Genomic DNA, 23,684 nt, shown 5'->3' on the forward strand with positions numbered 1-23,684 from the left:
TGTGATCATTAGCTACAGCCATGTCCCCATCTTTCACACACACAAGGCAAGCAAAAGGCACAAAACAAACAAAAAAAACAACTCAAAAAACAGAAAAAAGAGTGGGGTCTCAACCGCCCAAAGCATGAGGCTGCTAGTTCTTGTCAAACAGATCTGACAAAGACATTTTCAACAGCATTACAGCATTGTCACTCAGTCAGCCAGTTATATTTACAGACAGATGTGAAGCAACTATTCCAGTACAGATTGAATTATCCAGACCCTGCCATTACATTTTATAGAATATACATAATCTAACTAATTAAATAGGTGGATTTGATTTGCTCAGTTATCATTTTTCTGAAAGCCATTTACCCCACCCCCCAATCCAAAAAACCCTCTCACTTGCCAGATTAAAATATCTCCGATTAAAAGATTATTTCTGCCATCGATGCTCATTTTGGAAACAGGATTTGCTGTACATAAGCGTGTTTGCATTGATCTTTCAGCAGCATCAAAGGGGTGATCAATAAGAGAGGACAAAGTAATCTGTAAATGTGATTAATTGAGCTAATCCTGTTTACTGAGGGACAGCAGAAATTATCATTTCCAAATAGCACTATTGGAAGTGATCAATGAGAAAGGGCTGCTCCATTACCACAAGGCAGCTGAGGCACCAATGAATGACCTTGCTTTGCTGAATGCTTTTTTGGACTAGGCCTGTCTAGTCTGGCACAGGTTCTGGACAGTAATACACAATAATCTATTACACATCTTGCAACGTCCAGTATTTTTAAGACAAAACAAGTCTATAAGCAATGGCCAAACCTATGAATATAATCCAAGTTGTACTAGAATTTTTATTATCCTTTAAGGCAGCTGCTGCAGGGGCATTAGACAATTTGCACACGGCACATGTACAATGTGAACATGTGAAATTTGTACATTTGTATTAGCTTGAAAACAGACATTGGCTTGTTTTTGGTAGAAATGTTAACATACTTCTATACTACCAATCAGAACAGATTACATGGTAGTCTTCACTTCTCATACTCAATGTAGTATAGAATATAACAAAAAGTTCAAGTCAAACACTACACCATATGTTCCCCAGAATAAGAAATGAGGACATTTAGGCATCTGCTTACAATCTTTTATAATTGCAGGTGGAGCATGCAAGGTCAATTGGGCCAATTTGATTTTTACGGTCAAACCTATTGCCACAATTATAAGGAATCCATTTTCTTTGCACCAAAGCCCTGTGTATGTCCTGTGGTTTGTATTTTTCATAGGAAACAGTACTCTAATTCCATACAGTGTCAGTTTGGATATTGGATTGCTTGTCAAAACAAACAGTGATTGCCAGGGCTTTTGCCCAACAAGTGGAACAGCTTTAAGTAGAAGACTCCCTTGTTGAGTTTTTATTTGTATTCATATTCCCAGAGTATGAAGGCAGTAGATTGCGGTTGCTGTACAGCATTCTATTTATGTAGCTCTCAGTCATAGTTGCAATTTTAGAATAATGAAAGCAACAGTTTAAAAACTGGGTAACTGGGTAAATGCCAAAAATACTTTCCACATGTGCAGACAGCATGGAAAACAGAAATTGTATAACCACAAATAGATGTGAAAATAATCAGCATTACATTTGCATCCATTACTGTTTCTCCTTTTTTACACATCTCCTTCTTTGAGGGAAAAATAATGGGGGGAAAAAGAATATAAGAGTAAAAGTGGGCCCTTGGGTTTTCATGTTGGAGCCTGAAGCTCTTACAAGTAAAAGTCAACAAGTAGGAAGTGTGTTGCTCCAGGCATAGGGATCAAGTTCAGCAGAGCAGGAAAAGAATCATTATGCTCTCTGGACCAGCCAAGTAGTTTAAGAAAAACCATAGTCTCTTATTTCAACTTTTTCACAAATAAACACTTGCTGCCCTGTTAACTTTCCCTAACACCAACAGTTTGTTGCTAATACTCACATACACCAGTCAGACAGTTAAAATGAATCAATTATAATGAAAATAACAAATTCTGATTTCTGATTTGAGGAGATATAAGCAATTAATTATAAAGAATATTGTTAAACGGTTCTGTACACACAAATCCACAACAAGTTTCTTTGTAAATTACAGCAGTATGGGTGTGGATAGGTATAAATAGGGAAGACACTGTTAGTTGATAAGTTATTTGACTGACAGAAAATGAAATGCCAACTATTCTGATTCTGTTCGAATAATCACTAAAGTTATTTAGACAAACATTGTCTGGTTTCAGCTTTAGATAAGCATAAGAGCATTTGTTCTTTTTCTGTTTTCTATAATTGTAAACTGATTATATTTGAATTTTGGTTGGACTATGAGGTTTTTAAAAAGATATTTGTTAAAGACACAAATCACACAATGGCGATCTGTTCTACATATTTTTATTTTTAAAACATTACATTATGTATTAAGTAAAGTCAGAGATAAACGCATGAATTATTTTTTTTATGGCTGTGTAAAGTAAACACAACATGTAAAGGCTAGGTAGTATATGTGTATTGCATATTATGGTATTTGTATCATGTGCTTTAATATTGTTGAATATTGCTTATACTGACATTAAATGATTACATATTCTTCAAACAATAGTACTGCTGAGTTTCAGTATCATGCCAACATTGTTTGCTTCTTCTTTGTTTTGGATATCTTCATTATAGAAATTCAATTATTAAATTTTGTCCTGTACATGTTGCCTTTGCCGAAAAAAAGGGCAAAATGATTTGATTAAAATCACAAATCATAGAGTAAGTAAAGAAGAATCTGAGCAGACATTCTAACATGGCATTCGTTACTTGACAGTTTTTGATGCTTGGTGCTGCAAGCACATTTTCGTTGGTGCCAAAATAATATTTAACACTCAAGCCTTCCTGATATCTATCTGTAATTTCACATTTGAGAAAATATAATTGTATAAAACTGGGAATTCTCAGTACTGCAAAACCCTTTCAATAACCCATTTCACACACTTTGCTTCAATCAGTATCATCAAAGCATAGTGCGTCCATGATCCCGGTTTAACATCTAGATCATAGGTACTGTAATACATGACCATTATCAGTACCACAGAATACTGAAAAACACAGTAGCTTAATGGAATTGCTTGATATCTTGGGCAGTTACCAGGCAACCAGTGTAGACAGGAAATTGCTGACTTCAGGACACTGCTCAGAGCAGATAATCCCCCTGTAACAAGCATAAGTTGTGCACAGCTAGAACAAATACAACATGACATGTTATTTAGTAAGCTGTTGTTACTGCTGGACAGAGCCAGGCTAGCTGTCTCCCCGTCTTGTGCTGAGCTGAGCTAACCAGCTGCTAGCTGTAGCCTTGTATCAGACATATATGTCAGAACATTTTCCAAAATGACAAACTACTGCTGTATGTAAAACCAACACTCAAACACCCTCACTATAATGAACACCCTGTATTTTCCATTAACATACATGGTACATATAACAGGGACATCACTGTGTCTAAAAGGCTGCAAAGTGTGTAACGGCTAGCTAAAAGTCATTGTGATTCCTGTCTGGTATGACCTTGATGTGAGAATGCAATCCTCTGTGTCAGTAACTGCTATTATTAGCCATTCCCAGCCAAACAAAGCATTAATACCCTGAACAAACAGAGTCTGCCGGCCGTTCAGCCTCAGCTTCAACCATCTACACTTATTCAACTGAACCTGTGTTTTCATCAGCTCTTCAATTTCAGGGGTGACCTGCAGGCACTTGGTCTTCAAACCAATTGTCTCTCTGCCTATTAGGCCCTGTCTCAATACTTTATTTGTTCTCCAGATATTAGAGAAAAGCCCAGTCATTGTTTTAAAAGACCCCTCTCATCTCAAAAGACTTACAATTGACTCGTCGAAAATACATCATGTGTTTGCTTATTTGATTAACAATATAAGCATCTCTTTAAAATGACATCAAATTCCATTAAAATCCTCAGGAATTTTAAATAAGATCTGTTATTCATCATGTGCAGTGACAAGAACAACAAAAAATCTTTGCAATACTGTACTTCTACTGACCCCTCTCCTTGAAGTGGATTGCAATATCTATGCCTGTTATATTGGCAGCTACTATAATTGTAGACAGGATAAGTCAGTGTAACGTTGTACCAGGTGACAAAAACACAATTCTATGAGGGGCTTTACAGGTTTTTGCATTGAACACACATAATCTTGTTTTCAATTTTCCTAACATACATTGCTTGTTGTTATAATTTGTGTTTATAATAATGTTTTGTTGTGGATATTATCTTAGTAGTTACACCGGGCAGCTGTGGCTCAGTGGTAGAGTGGGTTGTCCCTCAATCAGAAGGTCGGGGGTTTGATCCCCAGGTCCTATGGGTCAACATGTCGAAGTGTCCTTGGGCAAGACACTGAACCCCAGCTTGCTCCTGGGTGAATGAGGTGAATGTAAAGCGCTTTGAGTAGTTGAAATAACTAGAAAGGCGCTCTACAAATACAGACCATTTACCTCTGATTATTTAATTAAGTCTTTATTTAACTTGCGTTTGCAAGTTAGAATTGCAGATGAACTCATCTATTTACCACTCACACAAAGAGCTTATTTGTATATGTCACAAGTTATCACTGTTATAAACAAAGAAGTGACTTTTTCCCCAGAAAATCACTAAATCATGGAACACACTAAAGATGTTGCCATGATTCTGAAGACGCCAAGGACTTTCAAGTCCTTAATTTTCAATATCTTGCAAGATAATTGTGCAAATTCATAAAATGTGGATCAGACCAAAACAGTAACAAACAAACAAAAACAAACAAACTTCTTTTGGTTTACTGACTAAAATGTTTTTTTTGCAGGTTTAATCATAGAAAGTAAATGTCATGTTCATGTCAGTAGAGAAACTTGAAAATATGACGTTATGTGGGGTTATAAATAAGTCATTTTTTGGATGCACATTTAAAAAAAATATATCAATTAAAAAACTATACTATACTATAAACTATAGCAGAGTCTTAAAAATCTGCCTTGGAATGCTGGGCACATTTTAAACAACAAAATAAACTAAAATCAAAGAATAAACCATAGCTGGATGAAAAGCTCTGAGACATTAACTCTTTCACACATCAACCACTCACTCTCTCCGCTGGCTACTTTAGGGGACTATACTAGCAACCTTGCAGTACCACACCTTCCCATTAGCCGTAGGGGCTATAGCTGAATTTGTGGTGCCATCAACATCAATAAATTATATGTGTTTCCTGAACATGCTTTGGAAACTTTGGAATTACTAAAGGCAATCATAACAAACCAACCAACCAAAAAGGTAAATAAAATAAACTACTGGAAAAGTGTTTCTATGTGCTCCCTTTACTTTCACCACTGATGTGATACCAATCTTCATTGCATTGGCTTTCCTTCCAATTCAGAATTCACTTCAAGGATCTTGTGACCACTTGTGGAGCTCTGCATGGACAGGCACCTGCCCACATTAGAAATCTACTGCAGCCCTATGTTACCAGCAGGTCTCTAAGGTCAATGTGAAATTTACACTGGAACACAGAACACAAATGTTTTACTGCCGCATGGTGTAATACTCACCATCAGTGGGGACCAGACAAGAACTCAATGCAAATTCCTCCCTATTAGTTCTCTCTAGCTTTCCACTAACTCTGTTTAAAACTGTCAGTTCTACCAAAAAGGTTGATTTTCTTTGAAAATATTCAATATCATACTTAACACAAATGCTTGAGGAAATAAAACAAGCATTCCTTAATAATAACATTAATCAAGGCTGCTCCAGGGGGACATCTGGAAACTCAAACATTAGCAGTGAAATCAAACTGCAGCAGTGGGTTTGGGGTTATATGGCCTACTCAACCACCCTGCTTTAATTTTTGTATAACCTTAATGACAACACTGTCTGTTCCAATCAGCTCAGTGCTGCTCCACAATCCATTTTTCAAACTTTATGACAGTTTTAATTGCTCCCACCTGCTGCCTGGTCGACTCACATGTGTGGCTGTAGACAAAGAAGTCTATTAGGTGCAACTTGCCTTCGCTGCAGTGAGGTCACTTAGGCATTAAATTAGTTCCAGCCCGCTCCCCAAACCTCCACAACCTCCATTCCCCCCACAGTACTGGAATGTTTTTTCATTCACTTGGCTGATACACATATATACAGTACTGTGGAAAGGTCTTAAGCAGGTGTGAAGAATTTTTATTTTTTTTTAAATGTCAAATTAAATTGATTATTGTTATCAATTCGAGATGAGAGATGTTTGCGAACAGAGGAAAAATCTAAATCAAATCAATATCTGTTGTGACCACCCATTGCCTTCAAAACAGCATCAATGCTTCTAGGTGCACTTGCACAAAGTCAAAGATTTTGTAGGATCATCAGGTGTATGATGAACCAATTGTACCAAACGTGTGCTAATGATCATCAATTTCATATGTAGGTTAAAACAGAAACAGCTGTGTAGGAGACTTAAAACTGGGCGAGGAAAAGCCAAACTCTGCTACCAAGGTGAGACTGTGGAAGACCGTTTCATGTCACAGGTCATCATGGCAAGACTGAGCACAGCAACAGGACACAAGGTAGTTATACAGCATCAGCAAGGTCTCCCCCAGGCAAAGATTTCAAAACAGACTGGTGTTTCAAGTTGTGCTGTTCAAGCTCTTTTGAAAAAGCACAAACAAACGGGTAATGTAGACACAGTCAAAGAAACTTAGTGCAGCAGATGAAAGACACATTATGCTTACTTCTCTTCGAAATTGGAAGACGTCCAGCAGTGCCATCAGCTCAGAAACTACTACTCATTAGCAGAAACCAGAGGGATCCAGATACACCCATCTACTGTCTAGAGAAGTCTGGCCAGAAGAATTGCAAACATGCCAAGTGACTCAACTATGCATGAAAACATGGAACTGGGGTGCAGAAAAATGACAGCAGGTGCTCTGGACTGATTAGTCAAAATTTGAAATATTTGGCTGTAGCAGAGGGCAGTTAATTCACCAAATGGCTGGAGAGCAATACAATAATGAGTGTCTGCAGGCAACAGTGAAGCATGGTGGAGGTTCCTTGTAGGTTTGGGGCTGCATTTCTGCAAATGAAGTTGGGGATTTGGTCAATGCTGAGAAATACAGGCAGATACTTATCCATCATGCAATACCATCAGGCAGGCATCTGACAGAGGGATGTGACGCAGCCTACATCCACAGAGGATCTTTTGTTAGTTCTCCAAGATGACAACCTACCTGCCAAGTTCCTTCTAAAACTGTGCAAGTATACCTAGAAGAAATTACGCTTGAAGGCAGAGTGGTCATACCAAACATTGAGTTGATTTAGATTTTTCTTCTATTTGCTCACTTAGCATTTTGTAAACTGATTAAAATAACGATTACATTTTATATTTTTGACAGCATTCTTACTTTACAGCATTTCTTCACACCTGCCTAAAACTTTTGCACAGTACTATATTTCAAACATTAAAACAGGCTTAGAAGAACATGTTACCCTTCTAACAGGTCCATGGTAGATGAGACAACCTCAGCGTACAGCATGGTGCGCCCCAGGAGGCTGGTCTTCAGGTTCTTGCTGTATGTCTCCATATTGAACTGCACCCAGCTCTGAGACTCTGAAGAGTTGGTGACCAAAGCCAGAGAGCCCTCAGGCAAGGGACCATCCTGGAGCTCAGAAGAAGACACCATCCTGAGGGGGACCTTAGATAATTTGAGATGGCCATTTTGATCTGCATGTGTCTGCAGCAACTTCAGAAAGCTGGCCTTGACCTCCTGTGCAGAAGACAGAAGAGTAGACGAACAATAACACAATCAGGTTTTCCTTTTATATGAGATATTGCTGCTGTTTCTCTACAGATACACTGCAGTCTTGAATTGCCTTTGCCTTTATTATACATAGATCTAGGCATCTACTATGAGGGCAGTAAAATTTGTTTTAGCTTGGAATAAGTCTGTGGAAGAAAGAAGTAGGAGAGGAAGGAGAGAGACAAAATGGGTACATGACTAGCAGCACGGTGGGTTTGAAACTTGAACCTTTGTGGAGTTTGGATGTTCTACCTGTGCTTACCCAGGTACTCCGGCTTCCTCATATTGTCCAAAAACATGCAGGTTAGGTTAATTGGTGACTCGAAATTTCCTGTAGATGTGAGTGTGAACCATGCATGGTTGTCTGTCTCTATGTGTAAGCCCTATGATTGATTGGAATCCAGTAAAGGGTGTACCCTACGTCTCGCCCAGTGTCAGCTAGGATTGGCTCCAGTCCCCCCGCGACACTTAAGGACAAGCGGTAGAGACAACGGACGGATGGTGGGCTTTACCCTCATTACCAGCATGACAGTGATGAGCAATTCGGTCTCAAAACATAAAAACGTTTTGCAAGTGTTGTATCCCTTTCCATGGAAATGCATGGGACTAATAACTGGAAAACGATCAGTCACGTCAGTAGACTCCTATGTAGTGGAACATGGTTTACCACTCCAGCAAGGCCAACCCATAGTGACACCCTAGCAACAGAGACGATAACTAGTCCCTGTTGAGTGAGATGGCCAGCCTAGTTGAGCAAATGTTTTCCAGAGATCATGCGATTTCCTAAACTGAATAAATGCCACAAGTATAGATACAAAACTGCCTTCCTAGCTCAGTTCTGTTGTAACTAAGATATCTGCTGAAATGTTTTTTCTCTCCCATTGACAGATTTAGCTGCTATATCCATGAACTCCATGTGTACTTTTAAGCTGTTAACGCCAAGCCACGGCACCTCTGTGTCGCTGTCCGAACGGAAGACTGAAACTGAGATGAAAGGGAATATGTTCCAGAAAAACTATAGGTGCTCGCCAGAATAGTTCTGTGAACTGAATGGAATAAATAACCTTTGTTAGCGAAATATTCTTCAAAAATTTCTATTATGGTTTTTCTTTTTTCTTCTCATCCTCTTCCAACCATTCATCAGTTCATCATCAAGTCCACCATGTAAATAAAACAACAAATTCAAATCCATCAGTATTATAGGCTTTTGCTCCTGTTGTGGTAGTTACAAGTTACAATGTTGCCATGGAAATGGCAGTGTATCATTTATGAGTCCACGTATTGTGATGAGCACAGCAGCGATTAGGTGTGTAGACATGCTGATTTGACCTATTCATACACATTTGACATATTCTATGTGTCTAATGGGCCAATCAGATTGCTTGGATGGAATTACTCACAATGTTTTTGTTTGGATTTCTAGTTTGTTAGGATGGTTTTCACGGCATTAGCTGGGGGAACAAATGTGGTTCATTGAGGATAGGTTGACAATTATGCACAATCATTATTGTGCATAGCAAAGGCCCATTTTTTGCATTTTGTAACGAGTGATGTGTGTTCTATGAAGAATTTTCTACTGAATTAGTTGTTGATTTGTATAACCACAAATCTAAATACTGATATGTTTTTAACTTTTTCTATCAGGCACTGTCTCTCATTGCAAGCTTTTAGATTGACATGTCATATTCAGAATTAGCTGTACAAAGTAAGAGTTGCAATGTACTTTAAAATGTAACGTAATGATAGATTTTCAGTTTGAAATAAATGTGCTGAATGAGTTCATCAGTTTGTGTGGCTAATTAATGACATGGTGTAATTAGGCAGGAGTCCACTCTGCTCTTTTTTGCAATTTTGCCTGAATTTCACGAATAAAAGTTCATTTAATTAGACTTGACATTAACGTTACGTCAGCCTTACAAGACATAACAGGATATGATTTGTGCAGAATATGATACGGACATGTCATAGATGAAGCATAAACTCAGTTAAGATGATTCATATTTCTCATCAAACTAATCATCATAACAGACTAATTTCTACTGTTAAACATCTTTGTACTACTACAAGTGTACTACTTGACAAGCATTGTTTCAACTCCACTTACTGTATGTACAACTAGTGAAACCATGGCCACACACATAACTCCCCAGATAGACCTCACTGATTGACCGTATTGTATTCCACAATTTTCCCTCTAACTACCACTTCCTAATTAGATTTTAAATTTAACTAATACTATGAGGATTTTGGTTTTGTCTGACAAGCCCCGCATACGTTTCTAAACAAATTTAATTTGCTCATGGTTAGTGTTAATTTTCAGGAGTAATTGTTTGTTTGTTTTTTTTGTTTTAAAAAACTGCCTTACTGGATAAAACTGTGCACATTTCATTTGATGAACATTTATGATTACTGCTTCAGTTACACAATCAAACAATGTCCACAACTAAAATAATCAGGGCTTCTTGACACATACTGTTTCTTAATGGCTGGAGGCCCACTGTCCTGATCACAACCTGAATACATTATTGTGTGTTCAAGAAGGTTTCAATCACCTGCAAAAGGTCCTAGTGCTAAACTGACAACAGCAAAGCATCTCACAATGTCTATCCTTCCACAGCAATAGGAACCCATGTATACTGACTCCAAATAAAAACCTAATATATCCATAAAATAGTCCTGCTTGTTTATTTGCACCATTGACCACAGTGGCCTAATTCATTCATGTTAACAATACATGTTCATACACCCTCATACTGTATATTGGATTTTTAATCTGCCACTGTACTTTCCTTCCCATCAGTACTGATGCGATAATTCTCCTCATTTTCAGGTTATGTTATCCCAGCATACATGCCAGCTAAAAATCTATTCTATTCTATTCTGGAGGCCACAGCTTGTTAAAGAGGAGGAGCAAGTGGATCTCTCTCTCACAGAAAGCTGCCTACCTCTGAGCTGGGTTCTGTTTGAAGTTTCTTCCTGTTATAGGGGAGCTTTTGTTTCCTAATTCTTTGTCATGTGGGGATTAGTGAATCTTTAATTTTGTATTCTTGAATCGTTGGGTCTCTCTTAATTAAAGAGCAAGGTTTAGCTCTTTTATGAAGTGTCATGAGATAATGTATGTTATGAAATAGCACTATATAAATAAAGATTGATTGACTGATTGATTGATTGATTTACCAGTAGCTGTTGGTGAGTGGAACCACTCATGAAGTGTTGGTGGCTAGGCAGTGACTAGTCTATGGCATTCAGATGAAGTTCCCTATTGAGGCAGCCGGATCAGCCTCCTTTAGTTTAATATGAGCACATACAATGCAGATATAAGGCTGAGTCGTGTGTGTGGATCATGAGTTTTAAAGGTGCACTAGGTCAGAAAATGGTGTGAAAAGCTTTCTGATATAACAAGTAACTGTAAGACCAGTAAGGGCGGCTGTGGCTCTGAGGTAGAGTGGGTCGTCCATCAACTGGAAGGTCACTAGTTCGAGTCAGCATGTCGAAGTGTCCTTGGGCAAGACGTTGAACCCCAACTTGCTCCTGAAGCAGTGTGTGAATGTGAAAGACTTTTGACGTGTGACTAAGTCTTCTTAGTGTCTGTATGAATGATGTGTGAATGGGGATGTAAAAGCTCTTTGAGTAGTCGAAATGACTAGACTATACAAATACATACCATTTAGCTAGATAAGGAGGGATAGGAATGGGACAACTGAGTGGACCATGGCATTCAGGTGAAACAGCATAGAAGCCAGTGAGGCCAGCCACGGCAACTGTATCAAGCTGTCAAATATCTGCTCTTTGCGTAGGTAAGGTTAAGGCAGCTTAAAGGTAAATTAGGCAATAGCAATGGTATCATCGGTCATGAGGCTCAGTGGATTTCTGATGACACAGCCTGGTACTACGTACAGAGCCCAATGATATGCCAAAACATAATTTAACATGAACACTGGTTGTCCACAATAATGCTCATCCAACTTTTGGTATAACATAATGTGTCTTGATAACTATAACTCAAGAGAATATCATCATTACTCAAGACAAGCTTTAACACAAAACGGCCTCCTTTAGATCCCAAATAATGCAAAAAAAAAAAAAGGAGCAAATACATTCCTGTCCTGCTTCTACTTAACTCGAACACCCACTTCTTATCCAGACAGGAAACAGAGCTTTTCCACCTCATGACAGGGAACAGGAACACCCACTGAGGGGTGATGGAAGCAGCACTGATCACCACCTGACTGTATACATTAGTGTGTGCTGGAGAAAGTTTTAGTCTCCAGCAAGGAGTCCTGCTGCTGCACTGACTACAGCAGTATCTCCAGCATGGTCTAGTCCTGTGAAGGGTCCCATGACCCCACACAGCTTTTAACTATTCACATGACTGTTTTCTTTCCTAAATGGAGAGATACTGATAACATGAGAGAAGTTAATTTTTTTTTATACGATACTCATGGATATAGCCAGTTGTAAGAGGTCATGATCCTCAGTGGATGTAATTCTTATCATCTACCTTCAGATATTATCTAATCAGATTGTTTATCACCTGTATTCTAATACTATGAGTGTACAGAAAATTTATCTAAAAAGGACTGATCAGCAGTTCATATTGGAGTTGGACATTTTACGGTGTAAAAACTTAGACAAACTATGGCACACTGTTTTGAAACTTTTTTTCAAAAACATTTCTTGTGTTTTGACATTTTTGTATAGACATTTCTCGTTACTTATCAACTAGAAATATACTGATACAGATATCTGCGTGATGAGCTGGAATTGGCCAATAATACAGTCCAGTCACGTTCTCATTTCTGTGGCAATTAGCACGCTGTGGCTTGCTTTGCTTGATTCAGTTTTTTTGTGTTTCTTGTTTGTTAGTTTAGACTGTAATATGTGACAAAGATACGTGGTCATTTGTTTGCCAAAAATATTAATAAAAAAAAAAAAGGACCCTGATACAGCTTCTCCTAGACGAGGAACTAAATATAACTGATTAAATGTAACTGTAACAACAACATATGATTGCAGCTAACATTTTCATTATCTGTTAATGTATAATTATTTTTAATCATTTGGTCTCATGTCCTAACAGTGGTGACAGCCTCATGTTGCTTGTTTTGTCCCACCCCAACAATACCATTAGAACACCAAATCCTCATGTGAGAAGCTGCAATCAGAAAATGTTTGCTTGAGAAAATTATTTTACTTAAATTGTTTTTGTTTCTGTCAGTCACCTAATCCTTTAATTGAGTCATTGTTTCAGTATGACACAGAATTCATTTTGCAGTTGTCAGTCTTATAGGCTCCACATACATATTGACTTGAAAGTCGACGTGAGTATGTTATTTATATTTGGCACTTGAATTGGAAGGAATCTGTACAATTCTACTTATTCAGGTAACCTGCTGAGAGCAATTCGCACTAATCCACTAAAGGGTGGACGTTTCCCTCCACCTTTATACTTAACCTGATCCACTCATGGCAACTTTAGGTCTGAGTAAAAGCAACTGGAAGCAATCCAAGTGTTAGTACATCTCTGCATCTCCGCCATTCTGCAGACATGTTTAGATACACAGCTCTCAGTTTTCCCTCCTCAGCCTACACAACAATCTGGAAATAATTCTACAACCATTTCCATTGGCCTGCTGTCTGTCGGGACAAAGTGGCTGGGGCAGCAGGGTGGAAGGTCAGTGAGTAATCCAAACATGCACAGTGAGTAATCCAAACTGCACTATAACAGCTTATTTCTCTCAAATTTGATGCACAAAATTGTTGAAAAACATGTCAGTGAGCGCTTCTCTGATCTCTGACACCTCACAGGTGTAGTTTATCAAGATATGATCCATTTCTTGCTAATACCCACCAGCTTCACTCAGTCACTAAAGAGGAATGACTGAGCATTCCATAGGACAGAAGCAAAAGCCTGATCAACCATATGTGAAGGAGATGTGTCGCACTGCACGAGGCACACACTGACTGGTTTTCTGATCCCCCAACAGCATTATTTCATTCCAAACCTGCCAAGGGGATGGATCTTGGCAAAGGATTATCCTGGCAAACCTGGATTTTCCAATACAACCGTTAGTAATATATAGTATATATATAGTACAGTTATATATAGTACAGTAGAGTGTACATGTTGTTATGTGTTATTGTTGGTGGTAGTAGTAGTAGTAGTAGTAGTATTATTGGTATTATATAGTACAGCGCCTTACTATGATTGTGCATGATGTTATATATTTTTATTAGTAGTATTATTATTAGTCGGGGATTATTAAAGTAATTCTGATTCTGATTCTGATTCTGTTACAACTAGTACTACTACTGCTATTATCATTTATTTAATACTATTCTTTTATGGGAGGCCCAGGCTCTGCACCAAACAATGACAACTAATTTCATTGATACAAGCCAGTCAGAGGGGTCATGTTCGAGAATGTGCCCAGAGTTTCTTTGAAGAATGACCCAAGTTCTTACTTTCTGCTTTCTAAGCTGGAGCTCTGACTCCCCCTAGTGGTTTACATCAAAACACAATCTTCTTAATGCACGACCACACCATTCTTGACAGACAGTGCAAAAGTAATGCTACTGTTGTTATTGTCTTACACACCTCTGCATATATTTACAGAGGAAATTTCTGGAAAGTAATATTAATTTCTTGTTGAGTGACAAAGTAAACCATCAGCCTGAGGTTAAGGTGTATACCTGTGCACAACACCAGTAATCCTCTTGATGGGTCAGTGTTACATTTGTCAGTCAAGTTGAACGTGATGATGTATCTTCTCGTTATGAGGATAATGCATTGTAAGGATGCAATGAAAATATATGTTTCGTTGGACCTTTTCTGTGTAAAATGATGTATGTGCTCTCTTGAATCTAAGTAACATCTGGACAAAAAAATGAAATCAAAAATTTTCAGTGAAGCAGAAAAATATCAAGGGCGGAAAGAGGAGCTGAAAAATATGCGGGGAGTAAAGGCAACAGTGATTCCAGTGGTGATGGGAGCACTGGGGGCTGTGACCCACAAACTGGGAGAGCGGCTCCAGCAGATTCCAGATACAACATCTGGGGTCTCTGTCCTAGGAACAGCTAAGATACGGCACAGAACCCTTAAACTCCCAGGCCTCTGGTAGAGGACCAGAGGTTGAGGAAGACACACCACCTCCCCTCAGAAGGGAAATTGTGTGTGTATACAAAGCTTTTTAGTAATTTGACAGCATTCAATAGGCATATGTTTTCCAAAAATCAGATCACATGATACCCACACTCACTGTGAACTGTCTCTATCATTGCTGCCCTCACAGGTTAGTGTTGCCCGCCAGACCTGCTGTCAATCTGTTGCAGATATGCTGATATTTTCAAACATTTAGTCAAATTGCCGCTTCCCCCTTAAACTGTGCAGGGTCTGACACCTTCTGTTAAGATCAATGCTTTTACTCAAGAAGCTAATCTGACCACAGACCAAGCATTTGAACGTTGATAGGCCTAACAGCTGTATACTGTCACCTCCTAATCATGTATGTACTTCATATTGCAGGGAATATTGGGATGTGTTCTCTGGACAAACTGCGTTGGTTTGGACATGGTGGTGATGAAAAAAGGGTTTCAAAATGAATCCAGCCATTCTGTAGGTGGGTCTTACCGGAGAGGTGGCCAACAGGTGGACTGGGCTTGGGGCAAGAGTCTGGTTTGGCTCACAGCTGAGACCCAGAGAGGTGAGGACCTCTGTCAAAACTTCATAGCGCAGTGTGTTGCTGACCTTCAGTTCATCAAAATCTGACATCAAAGTCTGGGAATCAGGAGCAATTTCCAGGTGGACCTGCAGACAAGAACATACAGCATGTCTACCCAGCTCTGAAACACTGACTTACTTAACAGACAGTCCCAACAGGAATTACCAATGTCGGGTCGTATGCATTGCTTGTCTGTAGTTAGCGTACAACCCGCAGTAGATGGCGGTCAGCAGTGAAAATATAGCTTACTATAGGTAATGTTGATTCTTTTGGCATTTTTTAGGAGGCTGAAATATGTCTTTCTGCTGCCCCCATCCACAGCAGTACTAAAAGGAAGTCCTGAGCCACAAGCAGCAACACATCTCAACCTATGGTTTGTGGTAATGATATGATTGTTGTGACAAATTTTACAGCAGCGCTATCAATATCATCCCTCCAGTGACTGCTAGTCTAAAGTGTGAGTGTCCTCACATTTCACTGCACATAATGAGAAATACCACTGTTCACATTAGTGGGTGCATCGACACAATCCAGTAGGTCACTGCCACATATTCAACCTATACTAAGCTCATAATAGCCGTTTTTGGTAAAAACTTTCCAAAAGGTGTTAATTCAATTATATGTTGACTAGTGAAGTTCACAATATTCTTTTCACCTTGTGCTTGTGCACGGGGTGGGAAAACCATTCCAAACACCTTAAGATAATGCTGTCTTGTTCAACACCACTGTAACTACCTCAATAATATTAAAGTTTATCTTTACCTCTCTGACAGTGTTTATCTAAACTGAACATTACTGTCTGGTAGAATACATGTCTGAGAGGTCTTGGATTGCATTAGATTTTACAGTGCAATAAACTGGACACTGAGCTATAAGAGACAAGTACATCTCTGAACCTTGAAACATTTCAAACAGTGTTAAGCATTGTAAAACTACAACAATGATCACTTGTCAAATGTCATATGTCCTTACCTGACATAGGACAGCTTCCCCGCCATCCCCTCCATGGGTTACCCTGACTATAACCATATCCCTCTGATGAGGGACATCCCCTTTCAGCTCTCCCCAGAGCTCCACCTCCCCTCCTCCCTGAGTATCCCTGATGTAGACCCTCCCGCTTGCCAACAAGCTCAGTTCCAGCTCTGTGCTGTCCTCCCTGGTGAAGCTCAGCCTGCTGACCTGCCCACGTTGCCTCTCCCTGACTTCCAGACAGAGGCCCGCAGGGCACAGGGTGGAGGCTAGCCCCAGGACCCTACCACCCTGGCTCAGGTAAGTGAGAAAGCGTGTCTGAAGCTGAGGGGACAGTGTTTCCTTTTCTGCCAGTACCAGAAGTCTAGTGTTGTCCAGCCAAGGATCACTCAAAGCCTGCTGTGGGAGGAGGGGATATATTGTGTTGTTTTCCGTGTTTATACACTCTAATAAAAGCTGATGAACTGTTTGAAAACGCTCCTGGCAACCACCTGTGTACACCAGAATATTTGGCGGTTTGCTGTTATAGTCAAATCTGCCGCTTTGACCAAAAAACTCTTTGGCATCATGCTCAACGTCATCCAGAGTCTCATCCCCACTATCCAACCTGACTGAGTTATCATCAGGAAGGTCTGGGATGTTTTCAGCTGAGGCATATTTCACAGAGAGGATGGTGCTGTTCTCCAGCTCCAAACATTCATGGCAGCTGGAAAGATGGAGGTGGTGTCCATGTCCCTCCATGTGCTTATGGTTCCCCAAGGAATGGTCGTCTGAGTCACCAACAGGTCCGAGGTCTTGGGAGCTACGGAGTGGCTCTGACCCTCGTCGCTCCTCTAACCTCTTCTTTGTCTCTTGGGAAAGAAGAAAGCTGCCTTTACGGCAGTGTAGGTGCAGGTGTTCAACTGACAGGTGACAAGGCTCAGCAACATTCTTTTCAGTCTGGGCCCCACAGGGCCATAGCGACGTCTCAGTCTTTGGGGTGTGTGGACACTGCTTCTCCAACAGCTCGCTCAGAGCAGATTCTTGGAGGAGGACAGCTATAAAAATGTCAGAAAAATTTGTAAAAATGTCAGTGCAATCTGGCGATTTACATTTTTTAAATTTAAAAAATGTAAGTATTTCTGTTAACAAGGCTGTTACAAACTATATGTAATAGTAAATAAAAATAGGTGAATTAAAAGAGTTTTTTGGACAATTAGGAGCACAGGAGTGTGCCTTACAAAGCTGATATGTGAACATGTTAGTAAACAGCTGTCCATTTACACATTCAGCAGATAGCATTAGATCTTATGCTGAATGTCTTTGCTTTGGTTTCCACCATCTGCTGAGAAAAATATCTGACTCTAGCGAGCTACTAAATGCTTTACTATGTTAACTACAACTAGTTGCTGACTGCGTCTGTCTGCTGAGTGTTTGGTGCTGAGCAGGTAGCATTCAGTAGAAACAGCTGCCTGCCAGCTGGAAACAAGCTTGATGTAACTGGCATCTGTCAGCTGTAAAACCCCAAAAAATAACTAAAAGAGGTGAAAGCTCAGTAGACCTGAGGGAAGCTGCAGCTTAAGTGATAATTAAGATAAATTAAATTAATTACTAAATTATAACAGAAGATTAAAATAAGTATTCAATAAGTTTATAAGTAATACGTTTGTTTCAACTTATTATTGCTCGTGAACTGATTATTTTAATAAATTAACTTTAGAAAAGAACATAATGCCACACATTAAATGAAATATGTATTGAAAGAGACAAGTTAACACATGAATTCACCTTATTCTGAGTTATTGGAGTAAAGGATACTGAATATATAAAAGGCATGGCATGTAACTAAAAGCAACATACGGACTATCTTCGAAGGCATAAGTCCATTGTCCAGCTGAAGGCGATCTTCGATAAAAGCTACCCCCAGCCGACTGAAGTTATCTACACTGGCCTGAGCAACTGCTCTGAATGGCTGTCCAGGGCAACAGGCCAGAGGAAGACAGTAGTCAGACCACTTCAGCACCTGCACAAAACACATACCTATGGTTAGCTGTTGCTTTGTGCTGATCCAGACAAACAGATAAAGCATCAAGTTCAGTAAGCGACTCATTTCCCTAAAAACAAATGTATACACGGCTGTGTGTCAGAGGCAGAGTGGGTCGTCCATCAATCAGAGGGTCGCTGGTTGGATCCCCAGCTCCTATGAGTCAGCGTGTCGAAATATCCTTGGGCAAGACACTGAACCCCAACTTGCTCCTGAAGCATAGCTTCAGAGTGTGAATGTGTGTGAAAGAATAGTCTCCTCCAACTTAGATTCCTCCTGAATGAATGATGTATGAATGAGGATGTAATGCTAAAGTGCTTTGAGTAGTTGAAATCACTAGAAAGGCGCAATACAAATACAGACCATTTACCATTTACAAAGTTTAAGAGCTACTATTAAACCCAGGCCCACATTCTCCCAGTGGAGAAAAAAATGGACAGTCCAGGAGAAAGGGGAATGAGAGAATATGAGTGAGGATGAAAGGAGAAAAGCCTGTCACAGAAAGTGTAGTGAAATGCTGCAAAATTACTGATATTCAGATGAGCAAGGGACATGGTGTGAATTTTTTTTTAAAAAGTGTAAATATAAAAGTTACATTAAAATCTTGCACTAGCAGCAATCTCACTCATTTTCTCCAAAAAGTGCAGTCTAATCTCTTTTTAATGTTTAAAAGTTAGCTGTCAGTGTGTTTCATTCTGACTGCTACGTGTAGATATTATTTATACTAGTGCTTCACTGTTGTCTTTAGTATGGCACTATCATGCTAAGGTACTGAGATATAGATGCAGATCATCTAAAAAAGGTATACAGTGAAGATATAAAACAAATACATAAATGAAAAATGATAATGCTTTTTCTGACTATATTAATAGTTACGCAGTGTGTGGTGCCTACTTTCTTATTTGAGGTGTGAGGACTACTGCAGCCCACTCTGTGTCCTGTAGCTTCTATGATGAATGAAATATTCTCCAACTGTGGACCACTAACCAGAGAGGACCCCAACAGCACAGTCCATTTGCTGAGGTCTTCACATGCCTGGGAATAGAACAGAAAGAATTGAGAATTACTCCAAACACTTTGAGGACTAGTTAGTGACAGGAATCATCAGTGCATTGATCAAACAGATCAATAAATGATGGAAACACCCGCCTTGACACCAACACCATGATATCAACAAGTAACACCAGTATGACAGAGCACAAAACATAGTAAAAATACATACATTGTAAAAAAAAAAAAAAATACATAGGGGAGGGGGGAGTCTTATAGCAAAGTAACGCTCAGCAGTCCTAATACATTTAACAAAACAATGAGTTGGTCTTCAAACGTCAATTCTTTTCTCTTTTAAAACCGAAAACACCGTTTGAAAGCACTCCAAATAGGATTAAAATTTATTAATGTCCACTTTCTTAACAGGCTGCACGAAAAGAGACTGACTGGGACAGGCCTTTGACATTCATGTTTTTCTCTATACTTGTGCAATTTAACTGTTGAAGCATTTGCGCCCTTTTAGCTACGCTGCTTTGACAGCTCTGCTTCAGAAGAGTCGTTCTGGAGCTCAATAATATCACACAGAAACCTGTGACAGGCAAAGGCAGTATCCACTCACCACAGACTGTATCAATATGATACCATGTCATTCAACCATGCTAAACACTAGCGCCAGTACACAACCTGAGGTTCTGTCACATAGACGGCCTTGTCACCCAGCTGCAGGAAGACAGTGTCCTCGGATGTAACCCGGCTGGGATGCCTGCGTGCGGCTGTGTGGCGTCCAGAGGACGATGCTGTGGCTGCTGCGGAAGCTGAGGCCGAGCCGGGGTACACACTGAAACTGAAGCTGAAGCTGCTGCTGTTCAGTCTGGACAGACTACTGCGGATCAACATCGAGTAGCACTTGTGAAAGCGCACCCACAGGTAGACGTAACACAGCGTTATTAACATCTCAACCAGAGTACGCGGATGGGGCCATCGTGTCTGTTCCTCTTGCTATGGGAATTGACGTTGGTTACAGCAGATACATTACGGTCGAACTTCAAGCAAAATACAGAGCTAGCTACTGTGGCGTTTTGTCCTTCTATTTAATGGCAGATACTAACTAAAGTCAAGGCGCATTACCGCCACCTATGCTGGAGTGTCGCTTCCTGGTCGTCTTCTTCGTCTGCTTGAGAGTTTATGGATGTTTGGCAAAACAGCTAATAAAGGCGCATTACCGCCACCACCTGGACTCGAGCGTGGAACAACAGATTATGCAGAATGAATTGACGAACGAACGAACAAATAACCCCATAAGGTCCTTTTAGGTCAGAGGTCTGCAACCTTTACTATCAAAAGAGCCATTTTTGCTCCTTCTCCCACCAAATAACATTCATCTGCAGCCGCAAAACCTATTTGATTCTTAAAATGAAGATAACACCGCGTAAGTTTTATATATAGTTATACTATACTATATATAAAATAACTATAGTTTGTTGCATATATGAAGTTATAGAACTACAAAAAGAAATCTGTTGACATTTTATGGTTATAACAAAGGTAAACACCAAACTCTGAGGAGGAAAGAAAGCACTGGCATGTAAAGGCCTACTTTGAAATAAAACACAGAACCATGCAGATCCATTTGAGTCTTCTCCTTATTTGTGAAAAATTACTAAAATAAAAAGTAGTTGACTTTGACATAAATAAAAACATATAGCTGTAGCCTAATAGCTTTAAAAAGAGTAACATAAAAATAGTCCTGCTTGTAACTGCTTTATACTCAATATTGTTTACATCACTTGACTCATCACAGGTGATCGAGTATGCTGGAGCTGAATTAATGTCCTTAATTTGTTGACTGGTTTGCTGCCATCTTAATGGTCCTGTCCTTGACGGTCTTTGCAGAGAGAGGCATATCTGTAATTTTCTAGTCAATTTCATGTTTGTTTTTGAAGTCCGAGAACAGATGCTCTGATATTTTAATGAATGTTTCTTTCATGTATTCTCTGTCTGTGAACAGCTTCCCGTGCCTTACTATCTCCCGAGCTGCCACAAAACTAGCAGCAGTAGTTGAGTTTTGAGACTTGTGCCACTTCTCGAAAGTATATTTGTTCTGCTCAGCTTTCCGCAGTAGTTCTGAAATCGCTCTTTTTTGTTCATCTCCAGTGAAGGAGGCAGGGAAAGGCGCCGGCTGTAGCTGTAGACGTAGAATGTGACGCATATTTCAGTTTACAAAATATTAAAACACGTTTTAAAAAACGGTATCACAGTATCTCCAAAATAAGAGCTGTTCCCTTTGATAGAAGCCAAAGGGAGTCAATGTAGAGCTGCTGAAGAGCCGCAAGCAGCTCCAGCTTTTAGGTGAATCAGTTTCTTTTAAAAACATATTATTGTCACCATATCTTTTTCCTCCAGCTTTCCCCAGGAGACCTCACAATGAAAAGCACAGGTGTTTAGCCTTTCTTAACGACTAAAACAGTTGAGTCCTCTTAATAATGTAAGCTATTTCCTACAGTCAATTAATACATGTTCAACTGTTTCTGGTTGGCTATAGTGAGTGCATTTTCCAGTTGGGTGCTTGCCTGTTTTGTATAATGTATAGTAAAGACCAGTGTGACCTATTCTCTGAAATGGGATGACAATTTCTTCCCTTCATCTTCAGCCTACAGCCCTTCCAGTACAAGCATGTCTTTGTATATTATATAGATACATTCTAGTTTCATCATCATCATACTCCTTCTATACAGATTGCCCTAATGAATGTCTTAGCTTCAGCTTTGCTTAATGTAGGAAGTTAATGGTCTGATAAAATAGAGTTATGTGGGAGGACTGTTAACTGTTCAATTTCAACACCATAAGCCAAAACAAGGTCAAGAGTGTGGTTAAAACAGTGAGTTGGTTCATTTACACTCTGGGAGAAGCCAATTGAGTCCGAAAGTGAGACAAAGGCCGTGCTGAGACTATCATTTTCATTGTCCACATGAATATTAAAGTCACCTACTATAATCACTTTGTCCACACTAAGGACTAAGTCTGATAAAAACTCTGAAAACTCAGTTAAGAATTCAGAGTATGGGCCAGGAGGGCGGTACACTGTGACAACCAACACTGGTTTTAGAGTTTTCCAGGTTGGGTGTGAAAAACTAAGAACAAGGCTTTTTTATGGAGTTATAATTAAGTTTGGGTCTAGGTTGGACTATTAAACTAGAGTTAAAGATTGCTGCAACTCCACCTCCACGTCCAGAATCTCGGGGAATATGAGTATTAATGTGACTGCGAGGAGTGGCCTCATTAAGGCTAACATATTCCTCGGGACGTAGCCAGGTTTCAGTCAGACACAATAAATCAATATGATGGACACTCTGAAGATGGCGCCGCGAGAGTGGCAGCCAGTTGCAGCAGCTCCTCAAAACTTTTCTTGTTTCTTCCTTATTTTTGTGTGTTTCCCGTGTTTTTTGTTACTTTTCAACCAACAACTGGGCAGAATTTTTGCACATCAACCACTGATGTGCAATTTACGTCGGAATCAGAATGTCTCGCACCGTTTTTGACATTCTAGAGTCCGCATCTGGTGACCCGTTCAGCCACGGCTCCATTGTTTACACCCGGGAACAGCTGTTGGCGCTGCGCCAAGCCGGGCCTCATCTGACATGGGAGAAGCCTGACATCCCCGCTGAGCTCCGGAGGAGGAAGAGAGGATGCAGAGCCGGAGTAAAGCGTCGGGAGAGGAAGAGACGGTACAAACCATCCATACCGTCTTTAATTATGGGCAACGTGAGGTCTCTCCCCAACAAGATAGAGGAACTAACGGCGCTGACCAGACTGCAGCGGGAGTACCGGGAGTGCAGCATCATGCACTTCACGGAGACATGGCTGAACGAACTCACTCCGGATTCGCTCGTAACTTTGGACGGTTTCCACCTCGTCAGAGCGGACCGGAGCATGAGGGAGAGTGGTAAGAAGAAAGGAGGGGGACTGGTGATGTACGTGAATGAGCGGTGGTGTAACCCGGGGCACGTCAGCGTCAGAGAACAGCGCTGCACCAAGGATGTTGAACTGCTGGCAGTCGGCCTGCGGCCATACTACCTGCCGAGGGAGTTTTCACATGTCATTGCGTTGACTGTGTACATCCCCCCCTCGGCCGACGCGGCTGCCGCCTGCGAGATCATCCACAGTGTTG

The 23,684-nt window shown here is 40.1% G+C and overlaps 1 protein-coding gene across 2 annotated transcripts in view; it reads right to left on the reverse strand.

The window, feature by feature from the left end:
• hlcs (holocarboxylase synthetase (biotin-(proprionyl-CoA-carboxylase (ATP-hydrolysing)) ligase)) overlaps nt 1-20,532 on the reverse strand; it is a 28,236-nt gene extending 7,704 nt beyond the window's left edge. Inside the window, exons 1-6 of one of the 2 annotated variants that reach the window (XM_070844167.1) lie at nt 20,201-20,532; nt 19,421-19,561; nt 18,343-18,505; nt 16,507-17,540; nt 15,444-15,620; nt 7,503-7,780 (exon numbers count right to left, since the gene is read on the reverse strand). In XM_070844167.1, the coding sequence (XP_070700268.1) occupies nt 7,503-7,780; nt 15,444-15,620; nt 16,507-17,540; nt 18,343-18,505; nt 19,421-19,561; nt 20,201-20,470 (2,063 nt within the window). In that variant the 5' untranslated portion in view covers nt 20,471-20,532. Of the gene's footprint in view, nt 1-7,502; nt 7,781-15,443; nt 15,621-16,506; nt 17,541-18,342; nt 18,523-19,420; nt 19,562-20,200 lie in introns of those variants that run through there. The other variant, XM_070844169.1, reaches the window with a different exon arrangement.
• Nucleotides 20,533-23,684: the final 3,152 nt, after the last annotated feature.

Source organism: Pempheris klunzingeri, chromosome 14 (genome assembly GCF_042242105.1).
Source record: "Pempheris klunzingeri isolate RE-2024b chromosome 14, fPemKlu1.hap1, whole genome shotgun sequence".
NCBI classification, from domain to species: Eukaryota; Metazoa; Chordata; class Actinopteri; order Acropomatiformes; family Pempheridae; genus Pempheris; species Pempheris klunzingeri.